Here is a 25,767-nt window from a genome sequence, read left to right as displayed (position 1 = left end):
AACTTTTTTTCCAAAAACAAGACACCCACACACTGTGAGACAATGGGAGAAGTTTTCTTGTTTTATTCTGGATGCCATGGCATTCTGAAATAATGCTGCATTGTGTCACATACTGCAAGTTTGACAGACTATGGCCCCCACCCAGCATCTATGCAGCCATAGCCATTAACCATGTTGAAAATAATGGCAAAGGTAGGCTCCCATAGCATCCTGGGATTTGGCACAGAGATGAACATAAATAAACAGAAAACAAAGTGGCATCTATTAAGCTTCAAAAATGCTGTCGCGACAGGAAAAAAGTGGAGTCTGAAAAAAAAAAATGCACCAATATCACGCTATCAACAGTTAATAATCATAAAATACAGTAATGCAATGAAGAGAAATAATACAGCATTCACTATATAAGATTGACTTTCATCCACTTCTCAGACCTCCATCGAGAGTGGACAGCTGAACTCCTCTCTTGACTGGATGCCTGTGGTTTTTAAGAGCATCTTTGGCGAAATTTGGACGTCAAGTGGGACACGTGCTAAAAAGCATGGACTCTTCTCCCCGCCTGCTTCTTTTGCCACTGTTTATTTTTTTCAAAAACTTTTACATAGGGGAAGAAGTGACATCACGTCATGCAAACGTAATGCCCTGCGTTCATTCATGTAACAGTATACAAAATAAAATATTTTCTTAAATAGATAGAAACGTTGCAGGAAAATAGAACCGTATCAAAAGAAATACCAGCTGGAGTTCACAGTCATTTGATAAAACACCCTAAACAGCCTCCAGCACACATCACTGGGACTTGAGGCCCAGGCTGTTGCTGTTCAGGGGGTACGAGTAGGCTTTGCCCAGCACGATGCGGTCCCGCAGCAGCTTGAACAGCACATAGTAGTTGCAGAAGAGAATGAGGCCCAGCGAGAGCGTGTGATTCCAGCGCTCGGAGCGCAGCAGTGAGTACAGCTGGTAGAGCACCACGCTCGACTCGATCCCGATCAGAAGGTTCAGGATCCGCAATGGCTTATGGAACAGGAACTGAGGAGGAATGCAAAGATATTATTTAACCTTTATGTTCTGTTCACAACTTAACAATGGATCATTCAAGTGGCACCAACACACTGCTTAAAATGATGCCGATACAGGTTAAGAGCTTCAGTCATATCAAACATGAGAATGAAGAAGAATGTGATCTCGGTGGTTTTGACTGTGGCATGCTTGATGGTGCCAGGTGGCTGGTGTGAGTATTTCAGGAACTGCTGATCATCTAGGGTTTTCACACACAACTGTCTCTAGACTTTACAAAGAATAGTGTGAAAAACAAAATACAAGGTGTCTGAAAAGTCAGGAACCAATAACAGTAAAACTACATATACATAAATTTGTATTTATTATTTACAACATATGCTCTACAACATACAACCGATCAGCCATATCATTAAAACCACTTGCCTAATATTGTGTAAGTCCCTCTTGTGCTGCCAAAACAGCTCTGACCCATTGAGGAATGGACTCCACAAGACCTCTGAAGGTGTGCTGTTGTATGTGGCACCAAGACGGTAGCAGCAGATCCTTTAAGTCCTGTAAATTGTAAGGTGGGACCTCCATGGAGAGGCCATCCAGAGACAAAGCCCACAGACGTGTGGTCGGATTGAGATCTGGGGAATTTGGAGGCCAAGCCAACACCTTGATCTCTCTGTCACGTTCCTCAAACCATTCCTGAACAATTTTTACAGTGCGGCAGGGCGCATTATCCTGCCGAAAGAGGTCACTGCCATTAGGAATACTGTTGCCATGAAGGGGTGTATTTAGTCTGCAGCAATGTTTAGGTAGGTGGTACGTGTCAAAGTAACATCCACATGAATGCCTAGACCCAGGGTTTCCCAGCAGAACATTGCCCAGAGCATCGCACTGCCTCTGCTGGCTTGCCTTCTTCCCATAGTGCATCCTGGGGGCATCACTTCCCCAGGGAAGAGATTCATCAAGCTTGATTCATCAGACCAGGCCACCTTCTTCCATTGCTCCGTGGTCCAGTTCTGATGCTCACCTGTCCATTGTAGGCACTTTTGGCTGTAGACAGGTGTCAGCATGAGCACTCTGACTGGTCTGTAGCTACGCAGCCCCATACGCAGCAATCTGTGATGCACTGTGTGTTCTGACCCCTTTCTATCATAGCCAGCATTAACTTTTTCAGCAATTTGTGTTACAATAGCTCTTCTGTGGGATCGGACCTGACAGGCTAGCCTTCACACTCCACACGCATCATTGAGCCTTGGGTGCCCATGACCCTGTCACCGGTTCACCAGTTGTCCTTCCTTGGACCACTTTTGGTAGGTACTAACCACTGCATACCGGGAATACCCCTGGTATGAACTGACTGTTCACTTGCTGCATAATATATCCCACCCCTTGACGTGCCAATGTTACAAGATAATCAAGTGTTATTCACTTCACCTCTCACTGGTTTTAAAGTCATGGCTGATCAGTGCATGTTCACCCTTTACGTTCTACACATTTTCTCAGCTGCCGTATCATGATTTTGTGGATTTTGCTCAACATATTCCCATTGGTTCCTGACTTTTCGGACACTCCGTTCCTCCAGTGAGTGGCAGTGGCACACACAAGGAAATGCCTTGTTGAAGAGAGAGATCAGGGGAGAACTTGAGCTGACTAAAATAATCATTAATTACAGCTGTGGTGAACAGAAAAGCATCTCAAAATGCATAATATGTTGAACCCTGAGGCGGACTGGCTACAATAGCATCTTCAACTGTCCAGTCTTGCTGGTTATTTAAATTTCTGTAGCCTTCCTGTCAGCTGAAATCAGTCTGGCCATTCTCCTCTCACCTCTCGTCTCCATTCACAGAACTGCCACTCAGGGGATTTTTATTTTGTTTGTTTGTTTTTGCACCATTCTGTGTAAATTGTAGAGATTGCTGTGTGAAAAAATCTCAAGAGCTCAGCAGTTTCTGAAATATTCAAACCAGCCAATCTGGCACCAACACCCATGTCACAGTCCAAGTCAATGTGATCACTTAGTTTCTCTGACATGAACATTAACCAAAGCTCTTAATAAGCTCTCAATTAACTGAGCTGTGTCCGCATGATTTTATGAATTGCGCTGTTGCCACTTGATTGGCTTACTGAAGACTTGCATGAATGAACAGGGGCACATGTGTTCCTATTTAACCCATTCATGTATAAATTATTTATACACATATCCAGATTATTTTGAATTTTTTTTTAATAATAATAGTAATAATAATAGTAGTAGTAGTAGTATATAAAAAGCTTCCAATGTCCAAAACATTCAGGTCTAAAATATGTAATGCTGAAAACAAAAATTTTTAGAAAATATTTCTGAAAATAAAAAATTTAAATACAAACAAACAAAAAACCTAGTTTTTAAAAATCTAAGGCATTTTACATATACATATATATATATATATATATATATATATATATATATATATATATATATATATATGTAATATATATATATATACAGAGTAGTAAAGACTGAGAAAGACAAATAGTCTACAGTGCTATATAAGGCTATGTTAATTTTCAGTAATCCGTTCAAGTGATTTACATTTTAGATTTTTCTGTGCATGAGTGAGGACACTATGCGTGAAAGGGTGAGTGCCTATAATGAGTGTGAAACCACTGATAAAATTGTGTTATTCAATGTCCAATGTTCACCATCTCAAGCATTAAGTGTAACCTCAGGAATGGTCATCTCAGGAGCTAAGAAAACCTAAAAGCCATGCTGAAAAAAAATGAAACTACCGATAATCCTAGCATAATTTATTCACAACTGATTTATTTACAGCAATTGGAAAAAAAGCTAGCAGATGTAAATATTATTATATAAGCTTGACTGAAAAAGCAAAAGCTACTCACATAAAATCTGGCATGCGAGACGTCAGAGGGCAAGGCCACATTATATGGCCCCACGGCCTTGTACAGACAGCGACTGTGTCTCACTAGCACACCCTGAGGCCAGATTGTGTTCTCTGACCACCTGATAAACAAAAAACAATATTCTTGAGTTTTACAGCAGAATAGGTGATTGTGTGATGCATGTTTTATTACATAACAAAATATTTGCTTTGCATAAACACAATCTAGGCAGACAAATTTAATGTTCCAACTGCTGGTGTAAACTCTTTAATATATTAATAAGTGTGACATTAGCCTCTGAGAGAATACATATAAATATATTACAATTTTACTTAACGTGAACACTGATGGAAAAAAGAAATACTTAAATGGAAGGAGAACTAAACTAAAGTTCTAATCCCACTTTTACAGTCTCTTCCCTTGCCTTTTCCGCTGGGGGAATTTTAGTTGCATTTAATCCACTGCTTTAGTTGACAAAGCAGGAAAGCAGAGTTTTCTGGCGTCTCTGCATCACTGTAGCAAGGTGTCAAAATTTGTAAATGCCACGGCAAAAGTATAGTAAATATCAGAGGTACTGGTATACTCTTGACGAGACTTTCTTAGTTCAGAACCAATAAAGCCCATCAGGTTACATCTTTGCTAAATGATCTTTAAGATTATACTACTGGTCCAGTCGCCTTGGCTTACTAGGCAGACTATAAATACAATGCATCGTTACTGTTATTAACACTCACGTGTGTTGTGGTGCGTTGCTGTACGAGCCATGTTCGAGTCGCTGCCACCGGCCCAGATGTGCGGCAGAGCGGTGCAGCAGGTCGCAGTAGCTGGGAGGGAGCAACTGACTCATCAGCATTACGAATGCGTTGATCCACACCATGATCAAGTGCTCACATGACCAGCGCATGTCATAGTACTGTGTTTTCTGCGGATGGGGAGAAACACACACACACACACAAAATATGCATTTATAATCCACAGTTATAAGTTATAATAAGCTGACTCTTGTCTATCTGAAGTGTCATTGTGTCAATCACACTCACCTGGACGAAACAGAGCGGTAAGAAGGCCACGTAGTAGGCACTGAACAGCGAATTGAAGAGCACCTCTTTGATGCGACGGTTAAAGTCACTCTTGAGCTCCTCCACCTCGCTGCGTATGAGCTCAGGAGAGGGCGGGCATGTGTGGGCGGGAACATGGGCGGGGCTGAAGAATTGCTCCCGCAGGTTCTCGCGCACAAGCGCTAAGAAGTCCTTGGGTCGCTGCAGAGAGCTGTCTGTCCCGTCCTGCTCTGAAAATGAGCAGTCTGTCGGTGCTTGCTGAGTTCGGCCTTCTTGGTGAAAACAGCACAGTGGCACGTATACACCAAACCTGAAGAAAAAGAAAAATGGGATACTCTTTATAATATTTGTCATGTGTGTTAATATACAGAACTGCATAGTCATTTGTAAGTCATTAAAACGTTGTAATGCAAACTGAATGAGCATTTAAAGTTTCATGGAACATGTTGAAATTTTTTGTAGGACACCAAATTTTAGTGGTATATTCAATATCCAGCAAATTCTGACTAAATTAGATAGAAATATAATGATAGAAGTATGTCCCAAATAAATCACAGTACATTCATTGGAATCTGAGAACCGTCCCGCTGTGACCTAATACTGTACTGAGTACGCTAGAGCTGCACAGCAAAGAGCTGAAAGTTCAGTTCCCTTAAAAGCAGTGAAGTTTGGGGTCATTCAGTACTTGGCTGTAACTATAACTGCTATAACTAGCATTTTTTTTTTTTTTGTACATGCGTTTGTGTGTAACAATGCTCAGACAACTGCAACTTTCCTCCAACGTTCTGACTGGTCAGCACAAAGCAGCTCTAACATGTGATTTCAGAACACACCAGAGACAGTGCTAATAGAGAACTGCTTAAAATATCAATCTAATAGCACATAATACTCAACAAGTCAGGTGATTTGCGCAAGTTCAGGTCTTCCAGTCAAAAGAGCCTATCTCCTTGTTGGTAAAGGCCCAGGCTATCAGATGTTTACACTGAAGCAAGCGCAGATTTAGAGCACTTTGCTCTGTTGGTTTTGTAGAAACGCTCATGCGCAATAGCCTGTGCGACCTGAACTTTTTTTTCTGTGTTGATTTCAAGTCCATGTTTGAAAGGCTTGTTGTTCTGGCATTTGTCTCTTTTTCCATTCAAGGAGATTGGAGCCTGGTCTTGTATTACTGAAAATAGCTGCCTGGGAGCATTGCCAATAAAATGAAACCATGTTTGAATTATTATGTAACTTATCTGTTTTATGAGGAAACAATCTGAATTTGGGGTGTTCAGTAAAGCCTGGGTGTGGGTGCGCATTTCCCCCATTACTTATTTATTTAGTTGTTAAGCTTTATTTTGAAATCAAGAATTGAGATAGTACACCTGGTATTGGTATTAAAGTCAAAATTATGGCTTTGTGACCACCCTCGAGCACACACATGTTGTCACTTAAGTGGAACTAAACACGTGGATGCTAACTTGCTAGGTAGCTCAGACTCAAAGAAGCTGTGCAACATTCTTATGGATGCCTTAAGTAACATCATCCTTGTGACTGGTGATGATAAAGCTTATGCAGGTCTTACCTGAGCTTAGAACTGCCCAATTTACAGCAAAAAATGCGGATTAAGGAAATGTAGTCACCAATTATTCATGCTACTGCATATTGTCTGACCACACACTAATATTGGTTGCAGATCACAGACGTTTCATTTATTGTTCTTTTAATGCCATGTCAGCATCAATGGCTATTTTCACGGCAAGATCAAGGTAGGTAAAACAGGATATTCCGTAAATTCTTACAGCATTACAAAAATAAAATCTGACAACATTCCAACAGCGTCAACAACAGCAGCTATATAAGGTCCTTCACTTTAATATTTGACAAGAATAGGATTTTTCCTGGTGTGACATTTTGGAAGACGTCTAGATACGCCTTTTCGGAGTAGAATCATTGTCTAGGATTGTTAAGAGTAGGACAGTCCAGTAATACCTTGATCTTGCCGTGAAAATAGCCATTGATGCTGACATGGCATTAAAAGAACAATAAATGAAACGTCTGTGATCTGCAACCAATATTAGTAATATATGCTTAACACTCATTCTTGTTTTACAGGAGTCACATGGTGGTGGTTCTTCCTCATTCAGTAGGAACGCATGTGTGAATCCACTTTTTGGTGACGTGCGAGCTTATTATGGCAGATCACAGATGCGCGTGTGATTTTATAGTGTTATGCTGTTTCAATCTGCAGACAGCTTTACTATAGCTGAAGCTACTCCTTTTCTGGTTCATTTATGTGATCTCTGTGGTTACCAAACGGTCCTGTGTATTTAATGCCACACATCATTCTGCTGAGTCTGCAGTTTTACACTTACCTTACACACATCACATCTGCGCTATATGCAACGGTTTGTACTTTGCTCCTATACTGTCTTATGTGTTGCCTCATAGTCTACAGATGGGATGACAATAAAAATTTACTTGAGGTCAGTGACTTATCAAAGATACAGGCCTGTGGCCTGTGAAAGAAAATCAATAGTCCAGTAACGCTAGACTTGAGGACCATACTGAATTTTTGCATCCTACTGTCAGAATGCACAACAAAATCTGATTATACTAGAGACCAATTACTGCTAAATAAAAAAACAACTGTGGCAGCATAGCAAGTGGAAAGTCCAGTGTGCTGCCCAGTCCCTTGTTTTCGTGGCCCGTAAACTGACTTGGCTTTTAAAAAAAAAAGTGGCATGCAAGGTAATATAATAAGCTATGGTGAGCTAAATAATTGCTTTATCACAGACTAAAGAAAACAAGAGTGTATATGATTAGCCGCTTTTAACAAAGTTACTATTGTAGCATATCATGTCTGTGACCTGAACCCTGTGTCATGTCTTCGCATTACACATCAATATTTGATTCTGGCTAGCATCTTCACTTTCTTTCAACATATTTACCTGCAAGATCTTTTACCTCACTGACATGTCTCTCTGATTAGCTCATCTATATTTACTGGAAAAATAGAGGAAGGATTGTCATTTGCATTAAAACACAAAATGAAAGCATGAAAACCTTTTCCTTCATACAACAGGTGTATTTGTTGCTGTTATCCTGCAGTACAGGTCACCATGAACAACTCTGCACTGTCAGTGAAAATAAATAAACTGAGAGGTGAAATTAAATTACCTTATCTGATAAGTGGAACCCTTCTTTTTGATAAATATGGCTGTATGACACTTCAAAAATAATCATTTTCTGTTAAAGCAAATACTGTATTTTATAATACAGCGTTCTCCGATAATCTGTCTAAAAGCTGCATCATGAAATTGTCTTTGTTAATGTCCCTCAACACAGAAACCCTGACCCTCGGAATGTCTAATGGACAAACCAGCACCTACCAGTCAGCAGCACACACAGATTTTCTGCTTATTAATATTTAAAATAGCATGAATATGTAAAGTGCTTATGAGCACCGCAGTAACATCAGAGAACACTTGTATGAGTTATCACTCACAAATACCCCAAAAGAGCGCTCCTTTTTGCCCCAGTAAACTGAAAGAGGAGCTAACCGAGATGTGAATCTGAAATAATTCACTAGTCAGGTCAAGGTAAATGGAGAATATTTTAAGTTTGTTAATTTGAAATAAAATCTATCAGTGTATGTTCAACCTAGCTAACTTTAGATAAGTATATATATATATATATATATATATAACATCAGTTTACTATATTCCACCGAAACATGGTCAAAACGGCTCTTTGGTTTTTGGTTAAATAGGCCTACAACAATGTGTCAACTCTAACATTTTACAGATATACTACATGGCCAAAAGTTTGCGGACACCTGACCATAACATTCATAAAGCATGTGCTTGTTGAGATTTATTCTCAATTTGCTGTTATCCTCCACTCCTTTGGGAAGGCTTTCCACTACATTTTGGAGCGTGACTTTAACCCACGAGAGCATTAGTGAGGTCAGGCACTGATGTTGGTGAGGAGACCTGGGGCCAGTCACTGTTCCAGTTCATCCCAAAGGTGTTCAGTGGGGTTGATGTCAGGGCTCTGTGCAGGCCACTCGAGTTCTTCTACTCCAACCTTAACACACCATGTCTTCATGTGATAATGACAATGTGCACAGGGGCAGGGAACAGGTTTGTGCCCCTCAGTTCCAGTGAAGGGAAACGGTAATTTTATAGCCTACAAAGACATTCTACACAATTGTGCGCTTCCAAATTTGTAGCACCAGTTTGGGGAAGAACCACATATGGGTGTGATGGTCAGGTGTCCACAAACTTTTGGCTATGTAGTGTATTGTTAATGGCGATGATGATTAGTAAGTGATTATATACACTTTTTTTTGACTAGCGCTCTCCTGCTCAACACCATGAGCAGCATCAACAGAGAGAATATCAGCCATGTGAATGTGAATATGTGACAACTGATTTCTAAAAGGATTACAACGAAAGTTTTTTTTTTTTTTTTTTTTTTTTACTGCACATTACTGCAGAATCACTTAAAAACCCACCATCCAGAGGAGCTTTTGTGCTTTGCAGTTTCTCACTGCACAGCAGGTAACATTATTATACCTCCCCTACTCTTCTTAAGCCTGAAATGGTGTACATGTGTGTTTTCTTGACTTTTTTTTTTTTTAGACTAACGGCTCTGGATGATTAAACCATTTATCATGATTGATCATAAATCATTTATCATATGCCATCAAGTAAAAATCAATAATGCACAAGCCTAGTATGCTCTAATAACTGGCTTGATCATTTTTAAATAGTGATTATTTAAGCTAAGGATCTTACCAGCAGCCTTCAGGGAGACTTAGAGAAGGACAACACAGTCATCAGCATTTCCTATCAATATATTAATGACAGTATTTTCTGTCTCCAATACACTTCATCACATGAATCGGACTACTGAATGACCAATAAACAAGCGAAAGTAGACAAGTGAAATGTCAATATTTATCCATATGATTAATTATGACTAATCTGAAGCCTAATATCTGAAAATTATTAATTTGTACAGAGTCATTGTATATTATTTATCTTTTTTTGGAAGGACCTGATCAATTGTTTTTTTTTTCCCCAGAGAGAAAACTTTTGTTTTCTAACGTAATGGAATTCGAATGAGCTTACGGGTAGCCCAAGAAGAGCAGGTTAAGCACTGAGTGGGTCTTGAAGAGGTTGACGAGGGTCCAGCAGAGAATCCAACCACACAGAGTGAGGAGACTGAGTCGGGCCACGATCAGCAGCACATACTGCACGAATGAAGACGGGCTCGCCTGGGACGCCTGGCATGGACAATCAGGCAGAAGCAATTATTAAACGTGTTGATACTGTTTAATCAAAGCTGTAATCAGAGATCACTACAGCAGATCATCATTAGCTAAACAGGTCAACAGAGACTTTCAAAGAACACTGCAAGATGACATAAAACACCTGACAGGTTTTGTGTTGGTTAAAACTAAAGACTAATAATATTTTTCAGATTTACTTTAGATTTTGGGTTTTCTGCAAGGGAAAATGGGGTTATTTTATGCAGCATTTCTTTGTAACACCTGTGTGATTTTCTGAGAACATTTAATAACAACAGAGAACGTTCATGAACAACAAAAACGTTGCCAGGTTCCTCGTGTAATACCCACGTGTTGCAGACTCTGCAAATCAGAAATGCATGCTACTGTTAACTTGTTTCCCACAAGATGAAATAGTGTCTACCTTTTCTTACAACACTGTGAGCTAGTTTCAAGTCTTTATGCGGTTTCTGAGATGTAGTTGGGGTGGGAATTTTGCTGAAACCTGGCAACTCTCCCCATGAGCTGTCTCACAAAGCACAGCATTAAATTAAAAACCTTTAAAAATTTTATGCTCGTGACACTCATTTTTTTTTTTGTTCCTTCCTGCAGGATCTCGAAGCACACACCTAGTCAGAGGCTTTCTGACAAAAAACAAACAAACAAAAAACAAAAGCAGGAATATTTAAGAGGCATTATCTGTTCAATCTGAACAATGTGTTCGTATTTGGTCGCATCCTCAGTACTGGCACGATGTTTGCAGCTGATGTACACACATCAAAAAGAAAGGAAAGTCCCTCCGGTGGAAATTTCCCACAACACACCTTCAGAGTGAAGTACCAAAACTTTAATGTTATACATTGTGTGTGTATTCTGAGCATGAAGCTGCATGACTGCAGATTTCCACATTAGAAGCAGAAACACTACAAGGCTGTATAAGGCTGTATAACACAGATGTAAGCGGTACCTCTGAGACGATGGTCCATACTAGTCTTCTGGCCAGCATCACGGTGATAAAGATAGCCAGGTGGTAGTCTATCAGATAAAAGTTCTATGAATAGAAAGAGACCACATATTAGATGCAACTAACCAGTGACCAAACCAAAAGTACATGAATGAAGACGAACACTTTTGCACAAAGTCAACATATGCTTTATGTATTTTAGCCGCAGACCTTCACACAAAAATAGCTCCAATCTTGAACTCGGAAAAACTCAATGCTGATAGCATTTTTTTTTGTCACAAGTAGAGCTGGGCGATATGGAAAAAACTTATATCATGATATGGATAATTTCATATCATGAAACAATAAATATCGTAAAAAACAAAAAAAGAGAAATGATCTAGAAAAACGTGACTGCATGCAATCATGACTGGTCTACAGCATACTTCACAAATGACTATTGTCAGTGTCTGATTTGTTATACCCAGACCACGTCCAAACCCTAGCGATGTAAATCAGCTACCAAACAGTGGCTTTTGCGACATTGGTGATGTAGACGACAGGAAAATATCTATCAACAGCCATTTTTCTATCATCCTACGATATGTATCTCCATATCGCACAGCTCTAATTACAGCAGCAGTTTGTTTTTGTACCACCAACACAGATCTGCAAACTTGTTAAGTGTGATTCATGAAGAAAACTAATTTATCAGTTGTTCCACTGTAAAATCATAGGAAGTCTATCAGTTGTTCCATTTTATTATGTATCAAAGCAATGTGGTGGTGCGATGAGATAAAACATGGAAACGTTTTATTTTCAAAGCATTATCCAGAACTTCAAGTTGTGAAAAAGACATCATTGTGATTAAAAACTGAAAATCCTGAAACCACTGAGGTTCAATTATGATCTAAAAAACTTTCCAAAAAGTAGATTATGTTCCATTTTTTTTGTAAAGCTAATGTAACTTACTAATTATTTATGCACAAGCAGTTAGAGTTTGCAGAACCGACATCCTGATGAATAATTAACACCTTTCAGTGAACCTAAGCTTTAAGCATGGATTGCTAACATGCATACAAACTGACGGTGGCTAAAGTCTGAAGCAAAAATCAAGAGAAACATTTTGGAAACATTTTTTGCCATCACCTTAGATTCGAGACCTGATTTACACACAAGTTATGTCAAGAAATACAGACAGATTTGCCGGGCAAACGGTCTAAACAAACCCCCCACACATATACACAAGGGGCAGATGAGCTTGTCATTCTGCTGCGCTTTCACAAAAAAGGGTGGTCTGTCTTTCTTTTACTTTATTTTCGACTGCTATATTCAGCCTCATATATTGACACACACTGATCATATTTTGCAAACACATCTGCTCAGTGCAATATAGACAAATATTTATTAGTCAATCAGAAAAGAAATTGATGGCTGGCTAGCTAACACAAAAATAATGGTGTGTCTCAATCAGCTCTCTAGTTCCCCAGGTCGTGAATCTGTGTATCGTGTTCACGAGGACTGGTAAGGACCCTGGCTCACTGCACACTGGGACATTGATGACTCAATTTCCGCTAACATGACTATGTACCCGTGTTGTAAAATATCACCAAAAATTAAAAACTTAAAAATATTTAAGTTTCGTGTGTCATATAAATTTGTTAGCTTAATCATACGCATTTCTGTCACAGTACGTCAAGAAGGATCGTAGGCTAGCTAGTGGATTTAAAAAAAAAAAAAAAAAACAGTCATTAGACTCAAACAAACTGTATATAGACAACAGATAAAGTTAAAAATCGCTTAAGTAATCGTTTGAGAGCTACAACAACAATAACAAGCTACTTACGTTTGTGGACGAAGTTGACTGAGAGTTCATCCCCTATTTTTTTTCGAGCTGAGAGGCTTCAGAAAATATGACGTCATTTCCAGTAAAGGAACATAGTGAGCATCGATGCTCCCTGTTTTTTTGCGGTGCATTGTGGGATTTTTTAGGAAATTAATGTTCCAGTGCACTGGAACGATTCTGCGATTGAGACAGCCCTTAAAATGGCCGACTCCCTGATCAGTGCCCCGACTACTGAACTAGGGAGATGACCGAGACACATTGAAAGTCAACGTGGAAATGTTAACTGATTAACATTTAACTGTTAACTCATTCTTGCCTTTGATGTGTTTTCTTTCACTCTGCATTTGCATACCGTTTTTTTCATATTTGTACTCTCCTGTTTTCAGTTGCTACTTAATTTGCGTGAGTTGCAGGATATGCAGCAGTAATACACACCAGCGAGGTAGAGGCAGCAGGGTGGATGTGAGGATACCACCACACCGTCCTGTAGATGTTAATATACTGCACAAAGAGTGCCACCAGCAGGTAGAGGAAGAGCAGGAACTCGAAGAGCAAGCTGCTGTCCAGAGGAAGCTCGGGGATGCGGCAGTGGCGCACCGGCTCGGGCGTAATCAGGGTCGTGAGAGGGGGAGCCGACAGACCCGATGAATTACTGCTCCTGGAACCAGAGTGTCACACGTTACTGCTATACAGCCAGCACAATAACGGGAGAGTGCTGTTATAAGAAAATAATCAACAATGGGTGGGTGTGATGCATCCCAATGAGTTACCACACTGAAGTTACTCTGATTAGTTTCCAATAACAGAAAATATTTTGATTAGTTCCTGCAATAAAACAGTTGTTCCCTCAGCAGCCTCTCTTTGTCTCTCTTGAAGTTAATAAGCCAAAAGATGCAGCTTGTTACCAAGAAAAGTCCTGAAGACTTACCTTTGTCAGAAAACAAAGTTACAGCTTTACACCTTCCAAAAATCCTCACAGAAACCTTCACCATATCAACAATTAGATACTTTTTTTATCCATTTATATGGAGCATCCAACATACAAGTCCCTGGTGCAAGTTGTTACTAAAGAATCAATAACATATCACCACGTTCTGACCAATCGGAATAAAGAACGGCACTGAGGCATAAAATTTATTACCTTTTTCTACTTATTGACATTATGAATCTATAATACTGCTGAGGGGCAAACAAACAGAATATTAGACATGAAGATTTAGAAGAAAAGAATGTTTGCAAGAAGTCATTGGAAATACCGGATAGATTTTTTTGCTGTGTATTTGCCTGTCTAAACATAAGTAGATCAATGTCCAGACTGACTGATAAATCAGTTCTGTAAGAAACCTCACAATCTGACTGCTGGAGTCAATAAGCTTTATGAAGCACACTGCTCCTTCATTAGGTCTCTCTAGACTCCCTGAATATCTGCGATCTCTGTCTCAAGTCGACAGCAGAATAAACTCCACTGGCCAAATGGGCTTCTCCAGGATGAAACTCAGTGACTGAACACAATGAAGCTGTTTTAGAAGCTTTTTACACAAACCTGAATTGGAGCAAAAGTCCAAGCAGCTAAGGGAGGAATCAGAGCAGTTTGATTGCAGCAGTGTGTGTTGGAAGTCAATTAGACGTGCAGAGTACAATAAGCCTAGTGGTACGTTGATAAGTGAGATAAGTGTGTTACCACGTAACAGATCAAGTAGGGCATTTATACTAGTTTATAGTTCACTAACATTTATGGTGTACAAGTGCTTGTAGCTTACTAAAGTATAATGCCTTTAGTTAGTCTATCAAGTTATCAAACAAGTATTGTGTACTGGATTAAACTACTGAATTTAAAATTATACATCACCATTCTTACTTCATCTAACTATGGAAATAATCTCTCTCCCTCTCCAAAAGTATTGGAACAAGAAGGACGATTCTTTCGTTTTTGCTGTACACTGAAGACATTTGGGTTTGAGATCAAAATATGAATAAAAGATGATTGATCAGAATTTCAGCTTTCATTTCCTGATATTTACATCTAGATATGTTAAACAACTTAGAACATGACACCTTTGGTGGCAGATCACCCAATTTATGGGTAAGCAAAAGTATAGGAACAGATAGTCTTAAAGTAAATAACACTTAATATTTGGTTGCATATGCCTTGCTTACAGTAACTCCATCAAGCCGGCAACTCACTGACATCACCAAACTGTTGCATTCTTCTTTTGTGATAGTTTTCCAGGCTTGTAGTGCAGTTGTTTGTTTGTTTTTGGGGTGATTCCTCCCTTCAGGCTCCTCTTCAGGAGGTGAAATGCATGTGACACTGGGTTAAGGTCAGGCGATCGACTTTGCCAGACTAAAACCTTCCACTTTTTCCCCCTGATGAAGTGCTTTGTTGTGTTGGCAGTGTGTTTTGGGACATTGTCTTGCTGCATAATGAAGTTCCTCCTAATCAGACTGGATGCATTTCTCTGTAAATTGGCAGACAGAATGTTTCTGTAGACTTCTGAATTCATTCTGCTGCTACCATCATGAGTTACATCATCAATAAAGATTAGTGAGCTCGTTCCAGAAGCAGCCATGCAAGCCCAAGCCATGACGCTACCTCCACCATGCTTGACCGATGAGCTCGTAAGTTTTGGATCATGAGCAGATCCTTTCTTTCTCCACACTTTGGCCTTTCCATCACTTTGGTAGAGATTCATCTTGGTTCCAGAAGTTTTGTGGCTCATCTCTGTTTTTTTTTGTGAATTCTTCTGATTCTTACTGCTGAGGAGTGGTTCTATATATTCTATATATATCTCTATATTTCTGCTCTCAAAGTGTGCTTCAAAAGGTAGACTGTGGTAACCTCACCCCTGCCCTGTGGTTTTTGGTTTTTTTCGTCACAGCGCTCACAATGTTTCTGTCATCAACTGCTGTTGTTTCTTTGGCCGACCTGTTCGATGTCTGGTTGTTAGTACACCAGTGGTTTCTTTCTTTTTCAGGACATTCTAAATTGTTGTATTGGCTATGCCCAATGCTTGTTCTGTGGCTCTGATTGATTTTATTCTCTTTTCTCAGCTTCACAATGCTTTTCTCACATAGACAGCTCTCTGGTCTAAATGTTGGTTTATTCTTTTTAACAACAAATGCAGTCTTCACAGGTGAAACCCAGGGCTCAAACCAAGAGTAGACATTCAGAGGTACTAACTGTTTAAACAGTCAATCTAACAGAGCACACCTGGGCAGCAAGAAACACCTGTCAATCCCATGTTCCAGTATTTTTAATCACTTGAACAAATGGGTGGGTTCAAACAAAACATATGCATCTTTTGATGTCTTCCGTGTATATCAAAAACAAAGGAATTGGCCTTGCTGTTCCAGTACTTTTGGAGGGGATTGTATCTCTCTCTCTTTCTGACAATGTCTATTATTAAAAGCTCTATAAAAATAACTTGAACTGAACCAGCTCCAGAGATCTGGTCATACCAACAAGCTCACTCACCCTGACTTACTACTGTTCAACAGTTAAAATGACCAGGATGACTGAAACTGACCCCTAGGATGTATGAGTTTTGGAATTGTACATTATGAGATATGCGCTGGAGTAGATGTATGTACAGAGACACTGGAAGCCGTACCTGCTCCTGTGGCCCGTGCCGTTGCTGAGGCCACCCCCCACCAGAGTTTGCAGGGAGGGCAACGCCGAGCGGCTCAGCTGCTGTCTACTCGGACCCCTGCGGCCCCCGGGCATGTCCGGCTCGCACGGTGCCAACCACCAGCACAATCCCAGCAGCTCCCAGCGCCAACGTCCTCACGGCCTCCTCCCCCAGTGCAGCCAGGCCACTGCGAGAAAAAGAACAAAAACAAGATATTAAGTTAAAGTCAAAATTAAACTCAGTAATTAAATACAGCAACGTGGAATTGAAAATCACCGGCACTTCAATTTCATAACACGAGACGTGACATCAGATTTGAACGACTACCTCAACAACCTGAGATTCACCAATGAACATAATGCATAGCATCAGGAAAAGCATTGGTGGAATAATGTGAAAACTGGTGTAAAAATAGATGTAGTTAAAAATTTAAGATTAAAGGGGGAAAAGCATTCAAACTTTCAAACACATTCAGACTGTGGGGAAACAGAGAGAGAGGGAAATAACCCTAAAGGCTGCCAACATGTTAGCACGAGAATAATGGACACATGCTCCATAGTGAATACAACAGAAAACATTCCTCTTCCTGGGAATCATCAACTGTCCCCAAAGAGCTGAAGAATCACCATAAATATCTGTATCACAGTAACCGCCTAACCTTTTACAACAGTTAATAATATTACCAGGATGTTGTTTCTCAAAAAATGACTCATGTTTACTGACACCTGTCTCAGTGGACGGCAGCTGGCACTGAAGAGCGAGCCAAACTAATACAACTACTAAAACGGTCGGAAATACATACACTTCCTGCCTGGTCATGTGGTGCTATTAAGCAGAAAGGAACATGTCAACAGAATTTCGCTGTCTCAAATATCGTGATATAAAAATACTGGTGAGACGAATTTTGCTTCTGAGGTGTATTACGATATTTCCGTTTAATATTCATTATGAGCCCTACTGCTCATTACACGCTAGGTGGCAGCTCCAGAGGTAGCAGCATACAGAGCGCGAAGTTCGCGAGTGGGAACCTATCTGCCTCGAAGCATGCTTACACAGCAGGCCAAAAAGTTAAGCTAATCAGAAGGAAGGGTTATGGCACGTGTGTCAAACGCAAGGCCCACAGCGTCATTTCATTTGGCTCACGTGAACTTGGAAAAAATAACGCCGAAACGTTTGCTTGATAGTGGTCTGACATTTAGGTTAAAATCAACACCTGCGTGCTGCGCTTGATGTAAGTCACACTGGCATCTAAAACATTTCAGAAGCATGTGTGATGTGCTCACAGTGGCATAACCAGCAGGTAATTTCAGAGGGATGAGGAAATATATCAAATAAACTCACGATTGTTTTTCTCATCTGCACAATTAAATCAGTAATTGTGACTCACTTGTGCGTTTCAGGTGGATATCAGACAGCAACAGGAGCGGTGATGACAAGAATTAGTTATTTAGCCTAATTATGTAAGGCACAATCTACTGCCAAGCGATCTTTCCATATTAATAACGCTGAAAAAAGATTAAAATAACATGTTAATAATGGGGGGAGGGGCGGGGGAAAAACACATCTTATATTATAAATCCTGATTTACTTTTCTTAAAATACATTGTATTGCTATTGCAGTTTGATATTGGTTTGATTTTTTTGTCATTACAATATAAATGTATTAAAATGTAATATTTTATTTGTTTACCGTCTCGTGAAGCTTTAGTGTATCGTCTCACGGCTAATCACTACACATTGCTCATACGAAGAAAATTTCTTCAGAAAATAGTCGCAACTAGCCCAACACATTCAGTTATGTAATCTTGCTATGTTGATAATAACATAATTTTAATAATGTTGTTAGAGTTCCAAAATCTTACACTTAATAAACAGGAAACGATTTTGAAACTTGAGGCATTTATAAAGTTATTCACGGATACTCAAGGCAAATCGTACATTTAGGATTACAAATGACAAGCAGCTCAGATCCGATTGTCATGCAGCTCAGATTTTTTTTGGCTCAGTCTCCGGCACTTTTTGACACCTTTGTCTAAGCAATACAGCTGAGAACCAGCATGAAAGCAGGTCTGAGAAGGTTGCTGGAACAGTTCATCACTAAACGTGGGCAAACCTCACAGGAAGAGGCTATCTGCCTGACATTTCTGCTGATAAACACACAAACAGATTTTGTTTACTGCTTCAAAAACTTATTTCATAAATTTTAAAAACAAGACTGTTTTTTTTTTTTTTTTTTTACGGTCCATTGACAATATCCTGCTCTGAAAAACTTGGTTTGTTTTAGCTTTGGAAATTGTGTAATGTGTAGAAATGCTCTCAGACTCTCAGTATGCAATGGGCTGAGTGTGTGGGGCTGAGACTGGGGTAACACCACAGACTATATACAGATATACCCAATACTGCCACAGACACCGCAGGTGCTACAGTTTAATGTGCTACATTCTTTAGCTCATCGTCACTGTCAACATTCAGAGCCATGACCGGACATGATGGGAAACAATAAGCCAAGAAAGTCCACATTTGAATATTTCAGATCGCATGTTTTACTTTAAATGTTTGAGACCAACATTTTTTACATAGGCTAAAGATATTCCAACTCAATTTTTCACAACTCGACACATTTCATGTTAATACACATTTCCTGGGTTAAGTAGGTAAGAGTATCTACTTTATTTCCATAAAAGTTCATTTCAAAATGATAACCAAGAGACTGATTTATTTCAGATTTGATTTATTATATCAGATTTTCAGTGGGTCAAAAGTTTACATACATTTTGTTAGCATTTGGTGGTGTTGCCTTTTAATTGCTTGAGATTAAATCAAACACTTGGGGTAGCTTCTCACAACACTCTGCTGTAATTCTTGCCCATTCCTCCTGACAGAGCTTGAGTAACTCAGTCAGCTTCGTGGGCCTCCTTACTCAGACATGTTTTTTCGGTTTCAGTCCAAAAGTTCCTATGGGACTCGGGTCAGGGCTTTGTGATGGCCACTCCGGTACTTTCATTTTGATATATCTTTGAAGGTACGCTTAGGATCATTGTCCTGCAGGAAGACTCAGTTGCGACCAAGTTTTAACTTCCTGGCTGATGTCTTGAGGTTTTGCTTCAGTATTTCTAGATAATCTTTCTCCTCCTTCACAATGCCATCTATTTTCTGAAGTGCACCAGTTCCTTTTCCAGCAAAACAGCCCTACGAAATGATGCTGCCACCCCCATGCTTCACAGTTGGGATGGTGTTCTTCCATACATAGTGCTGATCATTATATGGCTAAACAGTTAAATTTTTGTTTCATCTGACCAGAGAACAAGCCTCCTAAAGGCTAGTTCTTCATCTTTGTGATCGCCTGTAAAGTCTAGTCTAGCTTTTTCATGCTGGTCTTGGAGTAGCGGCTTCTTCCTTGTGCGATCTTTCAGGCCATGGCGATGTAGGACTGGTGTAGCAGGGTAGTTGTACATACTTTGGTACCTGATGCCTCCAACACCAGTTCATTTGTTGTTGTCTTGGGGTTCACTTACAGAACAAAATTTGCTCATTCGTGCCTCCTTTCTGACAGATGAAGTGTCTGTGTGGTGCCAAGATATATTTTTTTTGTATTTAATAATTTACAATTATTTGTACAGATGCTCATAGCATCATCTGTTGTTCAAAATTTGGAGTTTTGGAGGTGCATAACTCTCGGCTGACTTTGGATTTTCCCATGGTATCAAGGGCAAAAAGGCACTGGCCCTTAAATACAGCCACAGGTGTGCTCCCAATTGACTCCTAATTATGAAAATTGACCAATCAGAAGCTTCTAAAAGTCATTACATCAACTCCTAGAATCTTCCAGACTGTTTAAAGAGACAGTCAAATTGATGTATACAAATTTCGGACCCACTGGAGTTCTGATCTAGTGAATTAAAGCTGAATAAATACATTTGTCTCTAATCAACTGTTTTTAATTTTCACTTGTGAACAAAGTAGATGCCGTAACTGACTTGCCGAAAGAAATGTATGGTAACGTGAAACGTGCTGTTGTGAAAAACTGAGATTAAATATTTTTTCCCTAGATATATGTAAACTTTTAGCATCAACTCTAGTTGCTAGTCTATCTAAACAGATTTCCTTAATCATTTGGCTTTTTATGTGGCTAAAACTCAAATGGCACTAAAATACATATAATACATTACAGACATACAGTATAATACTTTACAGCATGATATTTATACAGTCAATGGGAAGCCGTTGGCGATTTGGCAAGTGTGCAATCGTGTACACCTTGATCGCCTATGAAGTACAAAGTGCAGGGACTTTTCTACATCTTTTGAACATCTTGGACTCGAATCAGTCATGAGGGTGTAGAGAGTACCGAGGGACACTCAGCTTCGTTTACACCCGATGACTTGAGCGGGTTGAATTAGAATTTAAAACCAACAGAAATTTGATAAAGAAATGGAAAATTGCGGCTGAGAGCAAATGCATAAAATCCTACTGGAATTCTTAACCTAACAGTTATGAGAAAATGTTGTTCTTTCCCCAAACTGATCATTTTCACCTTTCATGGTTTATGTCCTTCATATCGTACAGGGTTATAATGATACGGAAATCAATTCGATGTGTCTATTTATCCAACAATAAATTCAACAGGCTGCATAATAAAGTAGGCTACGCATCATAAAATATCATTTATATAACATGGGGTATAATAAACTTTTAATCAAGCCGTCTCTCCTCCAAATAAGTAACTTCCTCTTTACCTTGAATTAAGAGAGGATACAGGAGTTAAACACACACACTCACACAGTTCTAAGCAAGCTGGTTTTTCCCCACGAGCTAATACACCAGAATAATAGTATACTAGTGTATTATCTCAAGAAAAACCACCATGACTATGTACGGCAAACAGGAACTGGAAAATTCCACTAAATATTTAAAGCCTGAGTGTTTGGGAGCACTTTGGATTTCCGGTAAGTTACAACGCTGATGACCAGAAAGTGGTGGACTGAAGCATACGCCATATCATACGCCGACAAGAAAACCACAGACATTCATACATCTGCTCCGACGTCACCCTTTTGGGTCAGTTAGCAGAACTAAACGTAAACCCAAAGCAACACACACACGTCGCATTTCCCGGGTGATTTAATGCGGGTTAAAGAAATAACTGTGGCAAATGGGAAGTTCATAGTTGCAGATATGAAACTCTACGCAGTGGTGTAGAGGATCCAAAAAAACAACTAGGGCTTCAGAGAGCTCTGTGACTTTGACAGCGCAACTAACTAACAGCGGTATGGGAAATAAAAAAAACAATTTTTTAAAAACTCCATGCTTCAGACACGGAGAGTCATGCCAGTGAAAGCTTGGCCAGACAATGAATAGTCTGAATGGATCACGCAAAAACACTACGCAAACAGTGTGTCATTTTTAAGTTCCGATTATTAAAAAACTGAAACCTAACACGTGAAAACGCCTTGTTGATGAAAGATATCTGAGGAGAATAGCCAGATCGGTTCGAGCTGAAGGGAAGGCTATGGTAACTAACCACTCTTTGCAACTGTGTTGAGCAGAAAAGCATCTCGGAACATACAAGACCCTTGAAGAAGATGAGCTACAAGAGCAGAAGACCACACCAAGTTCCACTCCTGTCAAGAGGAATCTGAGGGGCCGTTTACGCGACAACGTTTTCAGCCAAAAACAGGAAACTTTTTATGCGTTTTGCCTGTTCGTTTACACGACAACAGCGTTTTGGGGACTGAAAACAAGTTTCAAAGTGCAAGTTTTTGAAAATCCGCCGTTATCGTCTCCACGTAAACACCCAATACGGGAATCTTTGAAAACGGTGACGTCATGCGCGTGCGTAGTACGTGTTAGGTATGTAGACATGCGCAGTACGTGTCTATTGTAAAGGCAAGCGAGAACAGCTACTGGCCTGGCATACGTAATACAGCATTTTTGGCCGTTATCGCGGATGTGTGTAAACGCGAATTGTTTTGAAAACGTTGTCGTGTATATGTGAAACTTTTTGAAAACGCAAGAGAAAAACTTTTCCGTTTTTGACTACATCGTTGTCGTGTAAATGCAGCCTGAAGCTACAGTCACCACCTGATCGTATTTTCCTCAAAGACAAAGATTTTTTTAAAAGGTTGAGAAGAAACTAATCAGCGTTGGAGTGGTATGTCTAACTGGTTGAAACTTTACAGTGTTGAGAAGCTACATTATAATCTTACATTTGTTTTGGTTCGCTCCTGCAGTGGCAGTCATGAAGTAGATTGGATACTAAGGAGAAGGTAAGAGAGAAGTAAAAACGGAGCAGAATGGATTAACTCTGTTCAGTAAAGCGGATTTTCAGTGTGCTTCATTTGTTGTAAATACCGTATTCACCATAAATTTCATTCTGTAATTCTTTCATGTCTAAAGTTGGGATGCAGTGATGTACAGTTGGGGTCATAAGTTTACATATGCCTTGCAGAATCTGCACAATGTTAATCATTTAAAAACAACACAAAGGATCATAAAAATTGCATTTTTTATATATATATATATATATATATATATATATATATATATATATATATATATATATATATATATATATATATATATATATATAGTACTGCCCTGAATAAGCTGTTTACATCAATCCTTCTGTTCAAAAGTTTACACCCCCCTGGCTCTTAATGTATCATGTTGCCTTCTTGAACATCAGTGAATGTTTGCACCTTTTGTAATAGTTGTGTATGAGTCCCTCTGCGTGAAAAGATGGATCTCGTATAGCCACTGTTGGAAAGGGGTCAAATCTGCAGAAGATGCTGGAAAAGCAAAAAATGTGCAGGACCTGGAGGATTTTTCTGAAGAACAGCGGGCAGTTTAACTGCTCAAGACAAACAAGGGCCTCATGAACAACTATCACAAAACGTAAAAACAGTCGTTGATCATCCAGGTAACAACAGACAGTATTAAGAATCAAGTGTATGTAAACTATTGAACTGGTTCATTTGTGTAAATTCAGTTATTTTGTTTTGTGGACTATATGTAAACATGTGTTATTTGAAATAGCTTGTTCAGGGCAGTACGAAATAAAAAATAAATGCAATTTTTATGATCCCTCTTATTTTGTTTTTAAATTATTAACATTTTTCAGATTCTGCAAGGCGTATGTAAACTTATGACTCCAACTGCATGTGTACAAATTTCCCAACATAACACTGAATTACTGTTACAGGAGTGTCAGCGTGACTTACAGCAGCTCAGGAACATCATTTTATACAGCACTTTTATCCCCAGACTCAGTTTTCCTTTAACGCGCCAATGCTTTAAATGACATTTACAAGTGCGTTCTTCAGTCCTCAGAATGCAATGCAGGGATCATGACCACTGTAACAGTATCGTGCATTTTCATCTTGTGGTGTATATTATAGTAATTATTGGCACATGTCTGTACCTGGCAGGTCTGGTTGCATGTAGAGGTGTAACGATCGGCTGATTTGGGATCGATGCCTGGATTTAAAAAGCAATGACCGATATGATATGAATCGAGGCAACCACCATAAACGGATTATAATTGATTAGAAACTGATTATTATTAGTAAGACAACTGGTGTGTAAAAAAAAAAAGAAAATGTGATAAATAGGCTAGCAAGATGATCTGCCTGTAACTCTGACACTTAAAATACTCCTTCTACTAAAAACTAAAAGTTTAGGCATAGAATTCATTCTCTGCATTATTAATGTAGTCACAAGAATGTTAAGATAAGTATGTGTGTGTGTGTGTGTGTGTGTGTTGCATTCTCTCGCCATATGTTTGCAGTCAACAGAAGAAAAATGAGGAACTGAGCAAGAAACTTTATGCCATGAAGTTTAACCGCCCTGAATTTCACAACGTTTTACTGACAAAGTGCCTTCCACATATTATTATTTAAAAACAAACAAACAAATAAATAAAATTTAAAAAATAAATTTAAAAAAACATGTGGCTTAAACGAAGAGCCAAAAAGAAAACAAAAGACAGAAAGAAATGCAATGTAGCACCGTGTGGACGGTCTCGTTTTGCTCTGAATTTACAGTTTACAGTAATAATAATATTAGCATTAATAATAATAATAATAATAATAATAATAAGAGAAGCACACTTGCACTTGGCTCTCGTGCAGCAGCTGGAGGCGTGTAGTCCAGCGCGTGCGCTACTCTGCGCTCCACTTAGCCATTTATTTGCAGGTAAATGCAACCTGTAGCTGTTAGCGTTACCTTTACACTAACTTTAACTCGCCAAAAAGCCATAACTAACCGCGAACTAACGAAAAACTGAGCGCTTCTTCTCTAAACAGCCTGCTATGAGACTGTGGTTTGGGTCCAAAATACAGGAAGAAGAAGAAAACGTGTACTTTTACTTAGCTGTTACGTGTGCTAGCTAGTTAGCATGGGTTAGCTCAGAAGCTAACTAGCAGCTGTTTAAAGTTTGCATTTGAGAGCAGCGCTTCTGTCCGTGTTTCCAAGCGGAGCGCAGTGGAAAGTGCATGAAAGACAGAAGGAGAGAAGGAGGAAAGGAGGAAAGAAGTCACTCACACATGAACTGCGAGCGGATGGAGTGGACGCATCAGTCCACAGCCAGCTCTGGTTCCTCAGGTGATGGTTTAATAACAGCCAGATGTTGTGTAGGTGGACACGCTCGACTCACACTTCCGCTTACTCTAAAGATTATTTTCCACACCGCAGTGCAGGCAGTAAGGTGTAAAGTTAGCCAGAGTAATCAGTTAGGGTTTAGCTCCTCTCTTCCCAACACACAAACCGACGTGGCAAACCGAGTCCTCCCTCGCTCGCGCTGACGTCATCGACGCGGCGACGTGGGTTCCCTGCGTGGCGCGAGACGTTCGCCGCGTTCCAAACGGCGCGCAGCTCCCTACACAGGTGCACTACATGTACGGCAAGACGCAGTGGCGTTTACAGCATAGGTAGGGCGCTATGTGATCAGCAGGAAGCTGCTTCGGATTGATCCGCGGTTATCGCACGCCTCTTTCCTGGCCAGGTGGAAACGCTTCCACGCACAGGCTGCTCAGCTGCAGTGTCACAGAACAGACATGGAAATGTTTCAGGATCCATCTTAATTGAATAATTGAATAAAAATTGAAACCTTTTGCAGCACACAATTTCAG

At 39.7% G+C, this 25,767-nt stretch overlaps 1 protein-coding gene across 1 annotated transcript; it reads right to left on the bottom strand.

Moving 5' to 3' along the window:
• Positions 1 to 38: 38 nt before the first annotated feature.
• On the bottom strand, positions 39 to 25,616 carry tmem39a (transmembrane protein 39A). Its single transcript, XM_026931833.3, has 9 exons — positions 25,181 to 25,616; positions 16,622 to 16,826; positions 13,446 to 13,668; positions 11,189 to 11,272; positions 10,064 to 10,218; positions 4,932 to 5,259; positions 4,626 to 4,813; positions 3,892 to 4,012; positions 39 to 1,026 (listed from the first exon to the last, which is right to left on the bottom strand). The coding sequence occupies exons 2-9, from the start codon at positions 16,732 to 16,734 to the stop codon at positions 787 to 789; spliced, it is 1,452 nt and encodes a 483-aa protein (XP_026787634.1). The 5' UTR covers positions 16,735 to 16,826; positions 25,181 to 25,616; the 3' UTR covers positions 39 to 786.
• Positions 25,617 to 25,767: the final 151 nt, after the last annotated feature.

Source organism: Pangasianodon hypophthalmus, chromosome 26 (assembly GCF_027358585.1).
Source record: "Pangasianodon hypophthalmus isolate fPanHyp1 chromosome 26, fPanHyp1.pri, whole genome shotgun sequence".
NCBI classification, from domain to species: domain Eukaryota; kingdom Metazoa; phylum Chordata; class Actinopteri; order Siluriformes; family Pangasiidae; genus Pangasianodon; species Pangasianodon hypophthalmus.
Note: the sequence above shows the minus strand (reverse complement) of the source record. Positions and strands in the feature narration are given on the sequence as shown.

Excerpts from the sequence above, each read along its gene's own strand:
- tmem39a (XM_026931833.3), bottom strand. The coding sequence starts at position 16,734 with ATGCCCGGGGGCCGCAGGGGTCCGAGTAGACAGCAGCTGAGCCGCTCG. Across the intron at positions 11,273-13,445 it reads CTGCTGCCTCTACCTCGCTG|AACTTTTATCTGATAGACTA; the intron begins GTGTGTATTACT and ends TTCTATTCATAG. Across the intron at positions 4,814-4,931 it reads TACCGCTCTGTTTCGTCCAG|AAAACACAGTACTATGACAT; the intron begins GTGAGTGTGATT and ends CCCCATCCGCAG.